Here is a 16,136-nt window from a genome sequence, read left to right on the forward strand (position 1 = left end):
TATGAAAAGAGCGAAGATGTTTATGCCCTCTAGTGGCCAAATAGTGATCAATAAAGCATTAAATTAAAACAATTTTTGTGCTAAAACTAAAATAAAATGGTCAAATTGTCAATTAATTTTTAGTAGACCCCCTCCTTCTTACAATGATTAAAATAATTTTTGTTATTTTGCAGTTGTTCTCCTTAATACTGTCTTATAAATCAGGATAAACTGGCTATTTTTATAAGTATTGCCAGGGCAGTATTTTAAAATTAGCACCATAATTATCAGAGATGCTGAAGCTAAACCTACAGCTACATGCTGACATTACAGATCCATCTTTGGGCTGAGAATATAACTGAAGCTGAATGATGTGTCGCTGATCTTGTGGCGATCCTCATGGCTTGATGGTGACTGACGCCTGGCCGAGGACCTGCCTGAGGGCGGGACAGTCCAGGGTGGCGTACACCCGGGTTTTGCCAGCCCTCTGCGGGATGAACAGCTCGCTCCAGATCAGGGAGGAGCCACCTGTGATCAAACTGAACGCAGCAGGGGTTCACTTGAATGTACATAATGCAAGTTCATATGTTCAAATGAACCTGAATATATGTCATTTTTAGAGATTAGAACTTATGATCCATCCTGTGAAAATCATCATCTATGTGTCTGCTCTTTGTGCCAAGCTCACCTGTAATATCTGGACTTGGTCTCCATGACCCCCGGCCCCTCCATACGAATGTAGACCCCCTCCAGACTGAAGCTGAAGGGGTTTGTAAACTCCACAGTGGCCAACATCTCTTCATTCACTCTGCTTCTGCCAGACACCTGAAGTGCACACAGGACACACAAAAACATCACAAAGTCTCCATGGAGAGAGTTTTCTGGTGGACACCAACCATTTAGGAGTCATTTCAGACCTTGACGGTGAGCTTGGGATTGTGCAGCGTGACGACTTGCATCGCAGTGACGATCTGGTTGGTCTCTTTAATCTTCCCGGTAACAATAAAGTGGAGGTTCGCCTGTTCCACCAGGTGCTTCATGTAGTCATTCGACTCAACCTTCACCAACTCCTTTTTACCTGCAAGATGCAAACATAGCTCCTGTCTTTCCTTAGCACCTTAAAACGAAACGGGTTCACTTTTCAGTTCCCATGACTCACGTTTTTGGGGCTGAATGGTGACAGTGGGCGTCAAAAACAGGAACTCGTCACTCGACACTCCTGTGTAATACATCATGCTCCCGCTGACGTAGGCCTCCACCGTGCGCTGCTGGTCGCTGAGGTTTACAAACTCCACATCCAGCTCGAAGTCTTTGCCCACGCTGATCTCCAGAGTCGGCAGGATCAGGTCCACGTCAGCCGGAGGAGGATTCGACTTCTCACGCTTACAGCCGTACTCCTCAGCTTTTTCCAGGACTGTCCGCTCCTCTGCAGTGCCTGAATCAGATCAAAATGTGGGCACATTTTTACCATTTTATAGAAGAACATCAGTGTTTGTGTTTTAGTTCTGGTTGAGGAGCTTTTCCTTAAGATTATTTGTACAAAGCATATCTAACCCAACATGCCCCCCAGCTCCTGGTGCAGGCCACGGTCATCTCCCACCTAGACTCCTGCAATGCTCTCCTAACTGGTCTCCTAACTGGTCTCCTAACTGGTTTCCTAACTGGTCTCCAGCCTGTGCTGTGAAACCTCTGCAGATGGTCCAGAACGCGGCGGTGCGTCTGGTCTTGGATCAGCCTAAAAGAACACGTCCCCCCTCTGTTCATTGAGCTCCTCTGGCTGCCCTTAGCCGCCCGCATCAGATCCAAGTCCCTGATGTTAGCTACAAAGAGCTTAATGGAACGGCTCCATCTGCTTGAATGCTCTTGCAAAGGCTTCTGTCCCAACTGGGTCCCTCCGTTGGTCCCAGGATTGTCGTCTAGCAGCTCCTACACCACGCCTAAGACAATCCAAACTCTGTTCATGTGTCGTCCCACGATGGTGGAATGACCTACCGAGCGCTACCAGAACAGGGGCGTCCCTGTCTATCTTCAGGAAGCTCCTGAAAACCCAGCTCTTCAGAGAGCATCTCCTATCCCAGCACTTACCTTGTACTTCCCTACCCCCTCTATCTCTGCACTTTATCTTTCTGCACTTCCTTCTATGCCTGCACCCTATCTCTACTCTGTCCCCTCTGACAGAGTCGGACTCCTGGGTTCCTTCTATGTAGCTTATTGTTAGCTTTTGGTATAGCTGTTATATCTTTATTTGTAAGTCGCTTTGGATAAAAGCGTCTGATAAATACAGAAACATATAAACACATCTATCTATCTGTCTGTCCGTCCATCTTGGCCACTGACCTTCAGGAAACTTGTATTGATCAGTTATGTCGCGGCGAGTCTCCCCTCCTGGAGTTTTGGTCAAAACCATGCGGCCGACATGAGTCCGGTTGACTTTGACCGGCTCCATGGTGCCGTCTCTATTCTGGGAATAAAACACCACGTCGCTGTTAACCTGCGGGAAGAAAGGCAGGAAATGACCTTCTGAACCACAGCCGACCTCAGCTGATGTGAGGAAAGAACATTCGAGCTTTAGAGCAGTGAAAACTCTGGAAATTCAGGCCTTTTTTAAGTTAATACTGAAGATACTTACCTCAGCAAACACAAAGGCAGCATCATATTGGAAACAAATCTGTCCATGTTTGATGGCTTTGACTGATGCAGGGCCACATCTGTACATACCTTTATAAGAAACAGAGAAAAGAGAATAAACTATCATTACTTTCAAAGGGGCTCAAAACACAGACACCAATGGTCCCCTTGTTACTTTGGACAATAAAGATGTTGATATTCTTATTATTTACCATCACTGGTCTCCTGTGGTGTTGCATCTACAACCTGCCAGCCTCCAAAGCCTTGAGGGAGGTCTGGTCTGGACATGTAGCACTCATTCCAGCAGTGATAGTTCCTGATGTTAAATATCAACAAAGACAGTGTGACCAAAGTCCTGTTTTTACTCCATAATTATCTCCACCCCAGCAAACACAGATGAACTGTTCATCCAAACACTTAATCTGATCCATAAAGGGTTTATTTGGTTCAATGAATCCTTTAAAAAGACTAAATATGGGTTGGGTTTTACATCTTGAGCGTTTGGGCCAACAGAATCATCCTCTGGGGGGAGAAACTACACTCAGTACACAGTACAGTTTACAGCAGGCTACAGATTAGTGTTGGACCTCAAAGAAAACATTACAGTTTACAAAAATACAAGCGAATGTCTGCTGGGGGCCATGAATATCCACAACAGACTCCATGCAAGTCTTCCCAGTCAAGTATCAAAAGGAAGGACCTTGTTGGTGGACACCAGACTTATGAATCAGCATCAGTGGACCATGAATAGATTTAAAATGAAGAATACTCACTGAAACCTTACTGCTGATAGGATTTTATGTGTTAACCTTACAATCACTGGAAGCCACTCCACAGGCAGGTCCAAACAGTGTGAATATATCTAACTATTTTGGTTGAATGATCTGAATGGACATCCAGGTATATTTGTCCACATATTCCAAACGTTGTGGTGTCAACAGGGTTGGAAATCGTGACATTACCATAAGGGCAATGTGTGAATATTAGATTCTGTAAGACCGAATGATGCTTGTTTTTTCCCTACCACATTCTCATGTGAGCAACTTAACAGTTTGTTGTCCTGGTGAACAACATTATCATGAATAGGGATGGGAATCGGATTCGTTATTCCGCCTTCCTGGCGATCCCGTTTATAGGTTCCGCTAACGTCTGACGCACTTGCGCGATGACGTCATATGCACGCGTCGTATTTTGGCTCAGAGTGTTTCCAATATGGCGTCGGAGCAGAAGCGCTCCAAAGTTTGGTTATATTTCACCAAAAAGGACAATATTAGGGCCAGTTGCAACACGTGCAGAGCTGTGACCACATCAAAGGAGGGAAATACCGCCAACATGCTGAAACATTTGACCACACAGCATGCAGTTAATTTGCATGGATGAAAAGTCTTTGCTGCTAAGCGATGGCGGCGACTCTCGCAGGGAGCCTGTGGCGCAGCGTCTTCCGTCTCAAAGTCCCAGGTAACGCAGGGCTCTCAAGTCTCACTCATAGAGTGTGACAGTCACGCTTTTGTGTCTTTTGTCACGCACTCCCGCCACAAATTGTATTTCTCACACTTAAAAAAAAATGACAACAGCAGCGCGGCTATCGCTATGGAAACGGCAGGAAACAGGCACGTGTCCCGCGAGTCTGAGCAGAGCAGTTATTAATAATAACAAAACTTATACTAATAATATTATCAATGAAAGACCCCCATTCCTGAGACCCGTCCAGTCCGGTAACGTGAAACTTCCAGGTTCTGTTGATTGAAATGATGTTTGCGACATGCCGCATGAATAATTTCCATCTGATATTAACATTTCTTGATGAGGACTGCAAGACTGAGGCAGGATCAGAGGCAGGCTCCCGCACACCTGGAGCTACACCTTTCATCGAGGCAGGGAAAAGTAAAATGGCAAAAATAGATAAAAATGTTGCCGCATACTCGGAATTAAAGAGTTAATGCAACCAACTGATAAGGAACCGAATCGACGAGCAATCAAAAATGGAACCGGAATTGCTAAATTCTTAACAATTCCCATCCCTAATGTTATAATTGGCTTTGATCTTAGACATTATAAATTCATATTCTGTATTTTCCTAAATAACCTCTGTTCTTAGCTGGTACTTTTCCACTCTGCTCATACTGCACAACAGATGACCTTAAATGGTCCAAGACCTTAGAATGACATAAACAACTGGGTCAGAAAAAACATCTCTATTAGGGCAGATAGGTCTGGTCCATTAGATCCACGCCTAAAACAGTTTATCACATCCAAAGAACACAACGAGGACAGCAGCTGGCCTGAGCATGTCACCCAAAACTGGCCAATTATACTCTGACAACTTCTGTGAGATAAAGCTGAATATAAATATGAAATGTTTCCGGATATCGGGGCTCGGCCTGACGGATTTCCTGCAGGAGCTCTGGCACTCCGAGTCCAGCTGCAATATACTCTACTTGTGACCACTAATAAATACTTTTTTAATAAACGATTTCTCCAGCTTGTTCTTGAGCTTCCAATGAAAAAATCGGGCTAACACTAATCATGCATCAACATCATCACAGAGAGACAACATGAGTGGATGTCACACCTGTGTCGCCATTTTGTGACGTGGCTCAACAAATACATTTAGTTCTGCCATGAGTAGAAATAAAAGTTGTGATACCAGATGGAGTCCCTGGTGGATTGTCGGTTGATTCTGCCGTTCTCGTCCAGGATTATGTCGGTCTTCAGGTTTCCGTTGTTGTCATGAGCCGAGTAGAAGTTGGTGACGACCCGGGATGGGATGCCCAGACATCGCAGGACTGGAAGACATTTAAAAGAAGTCTGTTACATGTTTTAGTTTAGTTTAGTTGAAAGGTAAATGTGTGTTAGACATGTAGATCTCACCCAGATGTTGACGAAACACAAGATTTATGTTTAAATCAGTAAACTCTACAGCTTATCACTTACTTACAGTATCTGTTGCATTTTAAATGAGTACGACATGAACCTCAAGATGAAAAATGTGTGCAAAGTGCAAAAATGTTGTTTTTTTATATTTAGATAAAGGCTATTAATGATTGATCGTATGTACACAATCAAACAGAGTGGTGGGGTGCAGTATTTATGTTAAAAATCAGCAGGTTTTAACACAATTTTAGTTATTCTTTTAGAATACAGTTCGGTTTAAAACCAGGATGCGTGCAGCCAAGGAAATTCTGGTCTGAATGAACTGTTTCCTATCTCCTTTAATCAAAGATGGCAGATAATCAGTTAGTTTAACTGTTGCTGGAAAAGGTAGTTTTTGACGTCATAATATCGCATCATGTGGCCTTTTCCGCTCAGGTCTGATGTAAAAAAACTAAAATGGAGATCTCACAGGAGTTGAAGACGGCGGCGTAGACCCAACACTGAGCGTAGCAGACGGGCATCTTGCTGGAGGCATAGCTGAGCAGAATGTCTGTGCTGCCGGTCCAGGAAGTGGGCGCCACGCCATACGTGTAGTCGCCAGTCCAGTTCCCCACCAACACGCCGTCATCATCACGGGAGTTGAGCTGGACAGAAAAAGGCCAGATTTGAGGTACTTTTTGGGGTCTGATTACACACAGCAGTTGTTTTTTTAACTCACCATAGCTGAGGCCTTTCTGGTCACCTTGATGGGGTCTCCTCTGTTGGTGATGGGCATCTCACACCGGTCCATGATGTAGAGACACGCATCCAGGACTCCATAGTTGAACTGGGAAAAAGAAAAACTGTTTCCTCACGAGACTTAAGCCCTAAAAAAGCCTTGAAAGAACTCGGCTGTTTCCCACCTGTCCGTAGTTCCAGTTTCTCTCGGCGACGTCGTCGTAGGAGCCGTGATAGATGATGCCGACCTCGTTCATCACACACTCCTCCCGCTCTGTGTCATCATCCAGAAACACGGCATCAGCTGGGGGCAGAAAACAAGCCCAACTTTTAAAAAGCCTCTAAAAAAACACGAACAAAACCTGTCCTTGGTGAGCTCGAACCCAACCTTCCACCCAGGGATTGAAGAGGATGTAAAGATCCCGGTTGGCGTCCCGCCTGGTCCTGCGGATGCCGAAAGGCGTCAGCACGGCCACGTACATGTGATATTTCCCCACGATGCAGTCCGCCGCGGGGGTGATGCCCATGGTGATCACGTTCTCAGAGCTCTCGGTGATGCGGCCGTTCCAGGTGCTCTGACGCTCCCTTTGGGGGAAGACGGCAGCGTAGGTGCCTTTGCTGAACTGAGGGCTGGAGCCTGAGCGAACAGGAAACATCAGCTGGTTAATGTAAATCAGTCGAATAGCAATGATACTGTCAGAATATATGGAACGTTTGATAAAGACACAGAATAATAGATTGAACGCCACCAGCTGTAAGAGGCTTTCTGCTGGACTGGATTATGCATCGTATTGTATTATCATCTCACCAATGGCAAACTCCACAGCGAACTTGTCCTCGTGGGGTTTGTAGGGACGGTTGAAGGTGATCTTGACCTGGAACTCTTGTCCTCTCCGTACGATGAGATAGTCAGATTGGTACAGCGTGGTGTGGTGCTCCAGCTTGTTGCTTTCGTCGGGCCTCTTTATCATGTCCACATCCCAGATGTCCAGATAATCTGAAGACAGAAACAGAGATGAACAGAGCAAAAAGTCTCCAAACCTAGAGACTGATTCCCAGAGAGAGCCTCCAGTGGGTGGTTTCAGTGTGAGCCAAAGATGGAGAGCTGGGTTTTTCTCATCTCAGCATCAGCTGGAGCTCATGGTTGTTCTTTCATTGGAAAGTTGCTGGTTTGATCCTAAACTTCTCCACATTGCACCCCTGATATGTTCCTCACTTGTAAGTTATTTGGATGAAATGCTAACTGAATGCAGTAATAATATCACCAGATGTTGTAGCTCTTTTGTCACTTTTCCTCTGCACCACAGATGAGTTGGAAGCTTTAAAAATGTATGAGCTCCATCCTTCAGAGAGGAAAAAATGTGATAAAGCTCATTTAAATCCAGATGTTTTCTGCTTTTTAAGTAATCCAATAACGAATTAAGCCCAGTTTTACTCTCCTACATGGAAACCTCCTCCTTTGCTCACTTATGCCCACAAATTCTGGGTCAATTTCCACTAAACAATTAAATGAAGTGAAATATTTGAGGGTTTCGGCCCTATCTTTTGGAAACACAGCTTGGGAATCGCTCCACTCGTATCAACACATCAGTGGTGTGAGAGATCACTCAAGCATTCGTTTGCGGTTGCCTGCAGATGAAATTCCAGTCAGTGTGTTCATGAATTCCTGTCACATCTGATTATCTCTCACTGTGGCGACACGCTGCAGGAAGTCAGCAGAATTTATCCAGTTTGGGCGTCCTTCAAGTGTCAGTCAGGCGCAAAAAAACTCCTGGAAACGGTGTCACTGACAGGAAAAGGACTTTATCTTCTCTGAGTCAGTCTGTCCTCTGAAGAACGAAACCTTTCACATCACATTCTCTCAGTACGATGCACTGGATTCACAAACTGCCCTCACCTGTCATAGGAGGGTATCCTCTCGGCCCGGGTGCTCCAAAGTACTCTATCTCAGGGACGTCCGTTGATTCGGCGTTGGAGCTGTCTACCGGGCCTGAGGCACGGCCGCGGTTGCTCACCTTGGGAGGTCGTCCAATGGGAGGAGGGGGGGCAGGAGAAGGGGTCGCCAGGGCTCCTTGTTCAGACATGGTGGTGATAGTTCAGCTTGGTGTAAAACTGGGAGAGGAGAGAGGTCAGAGAGCAATATTAACCCCCGACATCTGCTGAAAAGTTTTGATTTTGATGCGTTTCTTTACGTAAAGAAGGGCAGCCTCAAGCGCTTTGGTGTCACCAGTGGTGACCATGTGTGTTTGTAGTTGCTGCTGGAGGCGAATTTCCCGCCACTCCCCTTCCTGCCATAAAGAAAGACCTTCTTAGAGTTTGGTGATTTGTTTTCGCTCTTTAATTATTGTGTGTTTTGCCGTTAGAGAGTGACGAGTTTCAACATGGAGCATTAATCATGACTAATCTATAGCAGAGTTACGCTGTGTGCCACTGCAGAAACATCGGGTCTGTTTAACAGATGCAAAGAGACAAACTCAACATCACTTGTTATTAGTCCCAGTACCACTGATACCAAAGGCTGTATTAGAGAAGTGTGTTTAGATATTCATGTGGATGGAAATAACTCTTTTTTTTTTTTTTAATTCTACTGAACTACAGTGTAAAGTTCTGCTTTTATTCGACATCACTCTCCTTTTTTAAAGCACTTTACAGTTAAAGTTACTTTATAGCAGTGTTTCTCTATTCCGGTCCTCAGGACCCACCGCCCTGCATGTTTTTGATGTTTCCCTCCTCCACCACACCTGATTTAAATGAATGGCTCCTTATCGGGCCACTGCAGAGCTTAATGACGAGCTGATCATTTGAATCAGGTGTGGTGGAGGAGGGAAACATCTAAAACATGCAGGGCAGTGGGTCATGAGGACCGGAATAGAGAAACACTGCTTTATAGGATGGAAATAACTGGGTCTTTTTTTTTTTTTTTAATTCTACTGAACTACAGTGTAAAGTTCTGCTTTTATTCGACATCACTCTCCTTTTTTAAAACACTTTACAGTTAAAGTTACTTTATAGGATGATGCAGAGATGATCAACACAGATTAAAAGTGATCAAAATCAGTCCAACAAGTGTACAGATGTAAGATGCTCTCAGGTTTTTAAGCAGTGTGGTGACCGAAGAGGGGGGTCCACCCTTAATGTCTTAAAGGATAATCGTCTTATTTACAGTGACAGTTTTTCCATCTTTCCATTCAACCAAACCGTCTTCTGTTGCTTTAAAGCAGAGAACAAACATCAGCATGAAATTCATCACACATGCAGGTCATATCTTTACCCGGTTAATTTCTATTCATGCAAATATTTGAAGGTATAAATGTGTTTGTGGGACATGAACGACCCTCCTACAAGGAGGGGGTCCAGTAAAAAGCCTGGAGTAGCAGCTCCTGGAGACAGAGGTGTGCAGTTTGGGCCTGGAAAGATCTCAGCCCTACAGCTAAGGGCCCGGCGTTAAATTATGTGACGTGATTAGTTTTAGCAGATTTTTGTAGTTAACTGCCTTAGTTTTCCCTCTTTTTTTACCGGTGAGCCTGAATAAAATGAAGCACCAGATGACATCTTGAGTCCAGCCTCAGCCCAACATGTAGCAGCTTCTGAGCCCAGACAGTGTTGTCATTTCTACACCTTTTCAGCCTTTTTTGTGAAGCTGCAGCATCTTGCTGTGGAACAAATGCCAGGTCAGCCCTGCTAAAGCTTCAAATATAATCATATATTTACATATTGGAGGCACAGAGAAAGTTCTGAATGCATGTTGAAACACTGCGGTTATTGCAGCTTATTGTGTTTGGACCACTCCCACCTCCACACTAAGATCACATGTTCTGTCAGGGACATTTGTTGTTAATTAAAAGGTTGGTGGTTGGAGCCCACAGAGACATTTTGCATTCTCAGAGATTACAATTGTAAATCTGCAAGATACTGGGCAAAGCAATATATGTGTGGTTATTAAAACAAACAGAAGAATAACAGCTTCATTTTCATTACGTCCTCCAAACTAAACCACCACACGCTGTAAGACGTTTCTGAAACATTTTAGACACTGACACAGAGCCCATCGGACAAGATGAGCCCAGCTCTGGGTTTGAAGTCTGAAACCTTCCTCATAGAGTGAATTTTCACTGATTTTTACTTGCCTAAACTACTTGTTTAGGCTTTGAGCTCAAACTAATTTTCAAAAGATTTTTGGAAGCTGCGTAGATGACACGTGCATCGGAGATTTCAAGTGCATGTTCATATGATCGTGGAGAAAATAGACCCATGGTGGGACGGGTCGGCAAGCATGAAAAAGTATCCAATTGAAGTGTATTTTATTTAAGTTAGTTCGTGTTTATTAATTGTAGTTCTAAATTGGAAGATTGTTGTGATCTTGAAATATTGAAATGAAATTATATTTATCATTTTTATTATTTTTCGTCGCTCAAAATATGCGTCACACTCACCGAAAGCCGGTATAAATCCGCCAAAACGCTGTGAATTTATCGACACTTTCAACCCCAGGTAGGTCAAGTATGGAGAAATGTAAGAAAAGAAAAACACCTGAAGAAAATAGAACATTTAATGATGATTCATTTGCATTTACCTCCGACGAGACTGGCTTAGCAGTATGCCTGCAGGTGAGAAAGAGACCTTCAACTGGGCGTGTTTTTTATTATTATTTTTTTTTAAGAGTTGAAAATGTTGAATTTCAATGTAGCACTTCATGGATTTCGTAAGCAACATATTATAGGTGTTTGTACAAAGCGTAAAAGTAAAAAAACAACAACAATATCTTCATTCAGATGTCAAAACGCGGCTCCCGTTGTTTTCGTTTCCATGGAAACCGGGTCCAAATGGCCTCTTTGAGCGCTAAAGGTTGCCGGTAGCTAAAAAGGCGACATGTGACAACAAATACATTATCATTTAAGCCAGAAGTGTCTCGGATCAGTCAGCACCTTTGTTTCTATCCAAAGTAAGACTAGTCGAAGCCATCAAACAAATATTTGTTTACTCGTCTTGATAAAATTCTGATTTTATTTACTAAATAATGACTCATGCAAGTTATTCCCAGACTTAAGATGTTGGTCTGCCATTTCGAGTCATCCCACAGAGGCTATCTGTGGTGCTGGTAGTTGGGAAAACAGAGCTCTCACTGTGCTGAGTGGTGACTCATGCAGCCAAACGCCACCCCAAGCTCCTCTCCTCGCCACACCCCCATTATGCAACACCCTCACTCTCAGCCAGGTGTTTGTGCCACCAGGTGGGCGTGCTGTGCACCCCCCGGGCATCGAATGAAAACAGCTGCTGTGTATTTAAAGGTTAAGTCAGCCTTTTGGCACATGGCTTCATGCCCCTCTGGCCCGCTCTGCCTGCTGGAAACAGCTTTAAAATGGGCCCCATGTGTGTTGATGTAATTTTAGCTGTTTCATGTTCGTTGGTTTTAATGAGTCACATGGAGCACACTGATGGTCTTTGTTTACGTCCATTTGGGTTTTTCTTTGCACCTTTATGGACTCATTAACAGTATCTACATTATTTTGGTTGAATGGAAATAAAACTCTTTAATTTCCCTGATCGCTGGTGTGTCGTTTGTTTGTCCCTCAGCCTGTTGGCAGCGTTACTCAGACGATTGGATCCTGTTTGCCAAAGATCTGGCCAAACTTTTGAAGCAGTGAACGTCCGATAATGACCTGAATCTTGATCTGGATCCATCATTTTTCATTCTTAGCGGAGATGCTCGGTCTCAGACAGCTGTGCTTTGTGCTATCAGCACAAAAAGAACCCAAACTTACCCATTTATTCTGCAGTATAAACCTACTAAATCTACTTATTTTACCATTTTAGAATAAATCTGAATCTATTTTCTTAGTCTGTTCTAATAGACTAAGAAAAAACTCACATTTCAGAAGCTGGAATCAGACGATTGATGTTTGTTTAACTGTGATTTTTTTTTAATGACAAATATTTGACTTAATTTTATAAATGCCACTATTATCACCTTTCATGCCACATGCTTGAATTATTTGATTATTTTTGCCTCTTTTCATGCTCTGTTTAAAGTAAAACTGACCATTTACATTCAAAACTATATTTAGCTATATTTGATGTTCTATTAAACGTTATTTCTAAAAGACGCAACATCTTGAACAGATTTTGGTTGTATTAGGTCAAGTAAAGGAAAGGCTCAAATTCCTACACAATCTTTTCAAGGTCTCTCCTCCCCCCCCCCCCCCCCCCCCCCCCCCCAGATATGCTTAAGTAGTAACTTACACACCCAAAAAAATCACAGTTTCCAACAAAACCGCTTAAAGTAGCATTAGAAAGAAGAATCCAGACAAAAAGAAATGCAGATAATCTAAAACCCTCTGAACCATCCTGTCCCTCACTCACTAAAAACGATGATTAAGTGATTAATTATGTATAATAATCATTTTAAAGGAAAAATAAATGGTGCTCTTCCACTTTAACTGTGCAGCTTCTGCTGTGAATTAGGGATTAAACACATATTATGGTATAAAAAACTGTAAATATGCTAATTACCCCCGAAACATTTGCCCCACTGCTGCTGTAACAACTTATAGCTCTCAGGTTATAACAACCTTTAAGAGGCGTGACTTGATATGAAATGCAAATATTTAACTAAAAAGTGTGAAAAATGCATCGTAGAAGTAATTTAAAGGACAATGTGGCGCATTGAGGCCGACAACAAGCTCTGCTGGAGTTACTCTGACTCACAGAAGTTTAGAAACGACACATGTGCATCCCACATCTGGAAGCTGTAAGCATATCAGTTACTGTTGCACCAAAGAGCTTTTACTCACCGGTCAGCCTTTGTGTTTGTGAAGCAACTGAATGTTGGAGGCACCTCAGCTGGAGCTGTGAAGAGAAGCTGCTGCTGCTGCTGCTCCGTCCGTCCAGGAGTCTTCAGCCTCCGTTTATAAACCCGACAGGGGCAAGGAAGGGGTGTGTGTGTGTGTTACTCCTGTGGGTGTCAGTAAAATTTGGTGGCAGGATGTGGAATGTACCATCTCTGTACAACCCACAGCTGGACGAGGCTCAGACAGATTTAATCCTTGACTGAGTGTCTGTTTAAAGGTATTTTTGGACAGAATTGAGCACATCTGAAATCTTAACTCTTCCCACCATGAAGGCTTCTGTACCAGAACTTATTCAACATTATTTCAATTGTTTCAACAACAAAAAAACATGACATTCAGGAAAATACTTTAGATATGCTCCCTTCATTAAATAGAAGCTCAAAACAACATATTTCGTATAATAAAATATAGTAAAACATTATGAAATAGATCAACATTTTGACTCAATTCAAAGACTAAACTGGAACAACTCTAAGAATGGAAGAATGCCATTATATGGTCTCCATACCTGCCATCTACTTTAAGGCAAAGTGGACATAAATATATGCAACAACTGTTTCCTGCTGCCTTCAGGCGTAAAGATGAGAGAATTTTGGCGTTTTCTTTTCCTCTTTGGCTCCCCCTGCAGTTGTGGGATGTAACAACACATAAAAACACGTTGTTGTCATGTTGAAGAGGTCACAAAGATGCCATGAAAGGTCACAACAGAAAAACAGTGGGGTGCAGGGCAGGAAACCAGAGGCTCTCGGGCACTTTGGGCCAGTTTCAGGCCCACAAATATGAGTCAAAACGGGTCAGTTGCACATAGGATGAAGGTACACAGACGTATCTATTTATACATCTTTTATTTTTACAGCTAAATCTTATTTTAGGTTCCACCAAACAATGTTGTGAAATAGATTCACGTATGAGTACAGTGATGTAGATGTATCTTATTTACCTTGTTCCCTGTTTTCAGCAGTTTATTGTTAGTTCACACACACGGCAGTGACTTTATTTATAGTGTCTATTTCAGCGTGTTTATTTGCTGATTCAAGCGCTGCTCGGTTTAGGGCTTCACCTCTCAGTCACAGGTGTGGTCGGTGTGCTGTGTGTTCATTTATTTTAGATGGTGGTGTGGTTTATGATGGCATATCTATCCATCACTGGTTGTTTTTTTCTTTAGGGGTTACGGCTTTTTGTTCCTAATAAAGAGCATGCTATGCAACAAATAGTCTAAGTCAAATGACTTAAACCCTTAAGATAACACAGAGACATCTGCTAAATTAGCCCAGAAAAATACAGCTGTTATAACTGTGATTGGTTGAGGCACAAAAACAACTGTAAGAAGCCTGAAAAACATCTGGAAAGTCCCAATAGGAACAGTTTGGAAAATGGCAAGAACTTTAAAAACCTAGCAATCAAACCAGCCAAATGGACACTGAACCAGTCACAGTGAAGCAGAGCTGCCCGTGTTAATGGTCGTCACACCTAATCTCACCTGTACGGTGCAGTAAAGGACGCCGAGTGTCTCAGCCACTAACAGACAGCCTTAGAAAATGGGAATCCATCTGCTTCACGAGAGACAGTTTGTGTGAAAGATGTTAATTACCTTTGTGGCTTTTGTTGTGCAAAACTTAACTTTCAGCATTTACGGGACTTAATATGGGTATCGTGGTAATTCCCTTCTCAGATGCTGAAAGCCACAGTGACAGGAGCAGAAGGGGTTTCAGTTCTTTTCTTTATAATTAAAGCCTGAAGCCTTTTTTCTGTCTCCAGTGTTAAAAAATGTAGCTTTGAAAAGTTGCTTGCTAATTTACAAGATTGCTGACTTTAAAAGTAACTAATCTGATTTCAGTGAATCTAATTATGACTAATTAACATTGATGCAGCACCTTTTTAGTCTTTTAGCCCAGTATCAAGAGATTTATGTAACCATTTGACACCACAGTTCTGTATCATAAGTACATTCCTATTTCACAGGAAGTAAAGTGCTCATCCTTCAGTTGTAAGGTCACTGGGTGATATCCAGTCTACATTTCAAAGCATTGCATTGCCCACCAATGTGCTCCTTACTTGTGTGTTTGCTAAATAAATGTAACGTAAATTGAGAGATATCCTGGATAAAAGAAGAGTTCTGGGTGTATGTTTTTAAGCTGCTGCCAACCCTCCTACCCCTGAGTAAGTTCTTGTTTTATGCTGAATAACTCTCAAAAGTACACAGTTTATCCAAAAACAAAGCATAGCATACTCTCCAGTGACCGAACTTGACCGTATCATCCAAGCAATACGTTTTTTTCTTCACACAAACATTCAAACTAGATTCACTCTCTATATGGCTTTTTTCTCTATGATACATACAATGTGCATCTCAGGAGTGGTGTCACTGTCTTTATCAGTGGGTCATGGGACTGTGCACATGCTTATTTGCAGTAACACAATAAGGGACATTTTCAGTCTTTTAGAAACATATAAAGAACCAGTGAGGGATGACTTCATTTGTTCATGCTTGACGACTTCTTTACAACTTTAAAATTATTTGTTTACTGTGTTCTGAGGCATTGATTCTTGATTCAAACTGATCTTTTAGAGGCAGGGGACATTTAAACAAACAAAATTAGTTTGTCTAAATGTTCAAAATCTAAGCTAGTGGTCACAAAACATTTCAAGTTGCGTGAGCCTGAACTAAGCTAGCAGTTTTGCTAGCTGAGGTAGCCTAGCTAGGTATTTCCTCAGGACTTTAATTTCCTCTTTAATCACCTTTTTAGCAAACAAAATGTTGTAAAATTGAGTAAAATGGTGACCAAAATGCCAAAGTTTAAGTTTAAGCAGGATTCTGACTAAATGGAGGGGCTTTAGGAGATGTTGTAACTAGCTGTAATTTGCAAGCTAATAGTTAGCTTGTAGGCTACAGTTACATAACCTTGCAAATTATTACAAAATATAGATGTAAAAACGCGACCATATTAAGATCTGTATTAACCACCCATTCTTCAAACATCTTTCATGATATTATATTGTTGTTATTACAGTTATATTGTATTACCACATTACTCTATTTGCTATTCCTTGATTGTTGCTCTTAGTACTCCAATGCTAATCAGTCCAATG

The 16,136-nt window shown here is 42.4% G+C and overlaps 1 protein-coding gene across 1 annotated transcript; it reads right to left on the reverse strand.

Annotated features, from left to right (window-relative positions):
- Window positions 1–29: 29 nt before the first annotated feature.
- f13a1b (coagulation factor XIII, A1 polypeptide b) lies at window positions 30–8,306 on the reverse strand. The gene is made up of 14 exons (XM_072376523.1): window positions 8,096–8,306; window positions 7,007–7,195; window positions 6,587–6,835; window positions 6,384–6,502; window positions 6,200–6,307; window positions 5,951–6,125; window positions 5,255–5,393; window positions 2,820–2,923; window positions 2,609–2,697; window positions 2,317–2,470; window positions 1,139–1,414; window positions 897–1,057; window positions 668–804; window positions 30–518 (listed from the first exon to the last, which is right to left on the reverse strand). The coding sequence occupies exons 1-14, from the start codon at window positions 8,280–8,282 to the stop codon at window positions 377–379; spliced, it is 2,229 nt and encodes a 742-aa protein (XP_072232624.1). The 5' UTR covers window positions 8,283–8,306; the 3' UTR covers window positions 30–376.
- Between the last annotated feature and the right edge of the window lie 7,830 nt (window positions 8,307–16,136).

Source organism: Leuresthes tenuis, unplaced genomic scaffold (assembly GCF_036924035.1).
Source record: "Leuresthes tenuis unplaced genomic scaffold, fLeuTen1.0.hap1 SCAF_22, whole genome shotgun sequence".
NCBI lineage: Eukaryota > Metazoa > Chordata > Actinopteri > Atheriniformes > Atherinopsidae > Leuresthes > Leuresthes tenuis.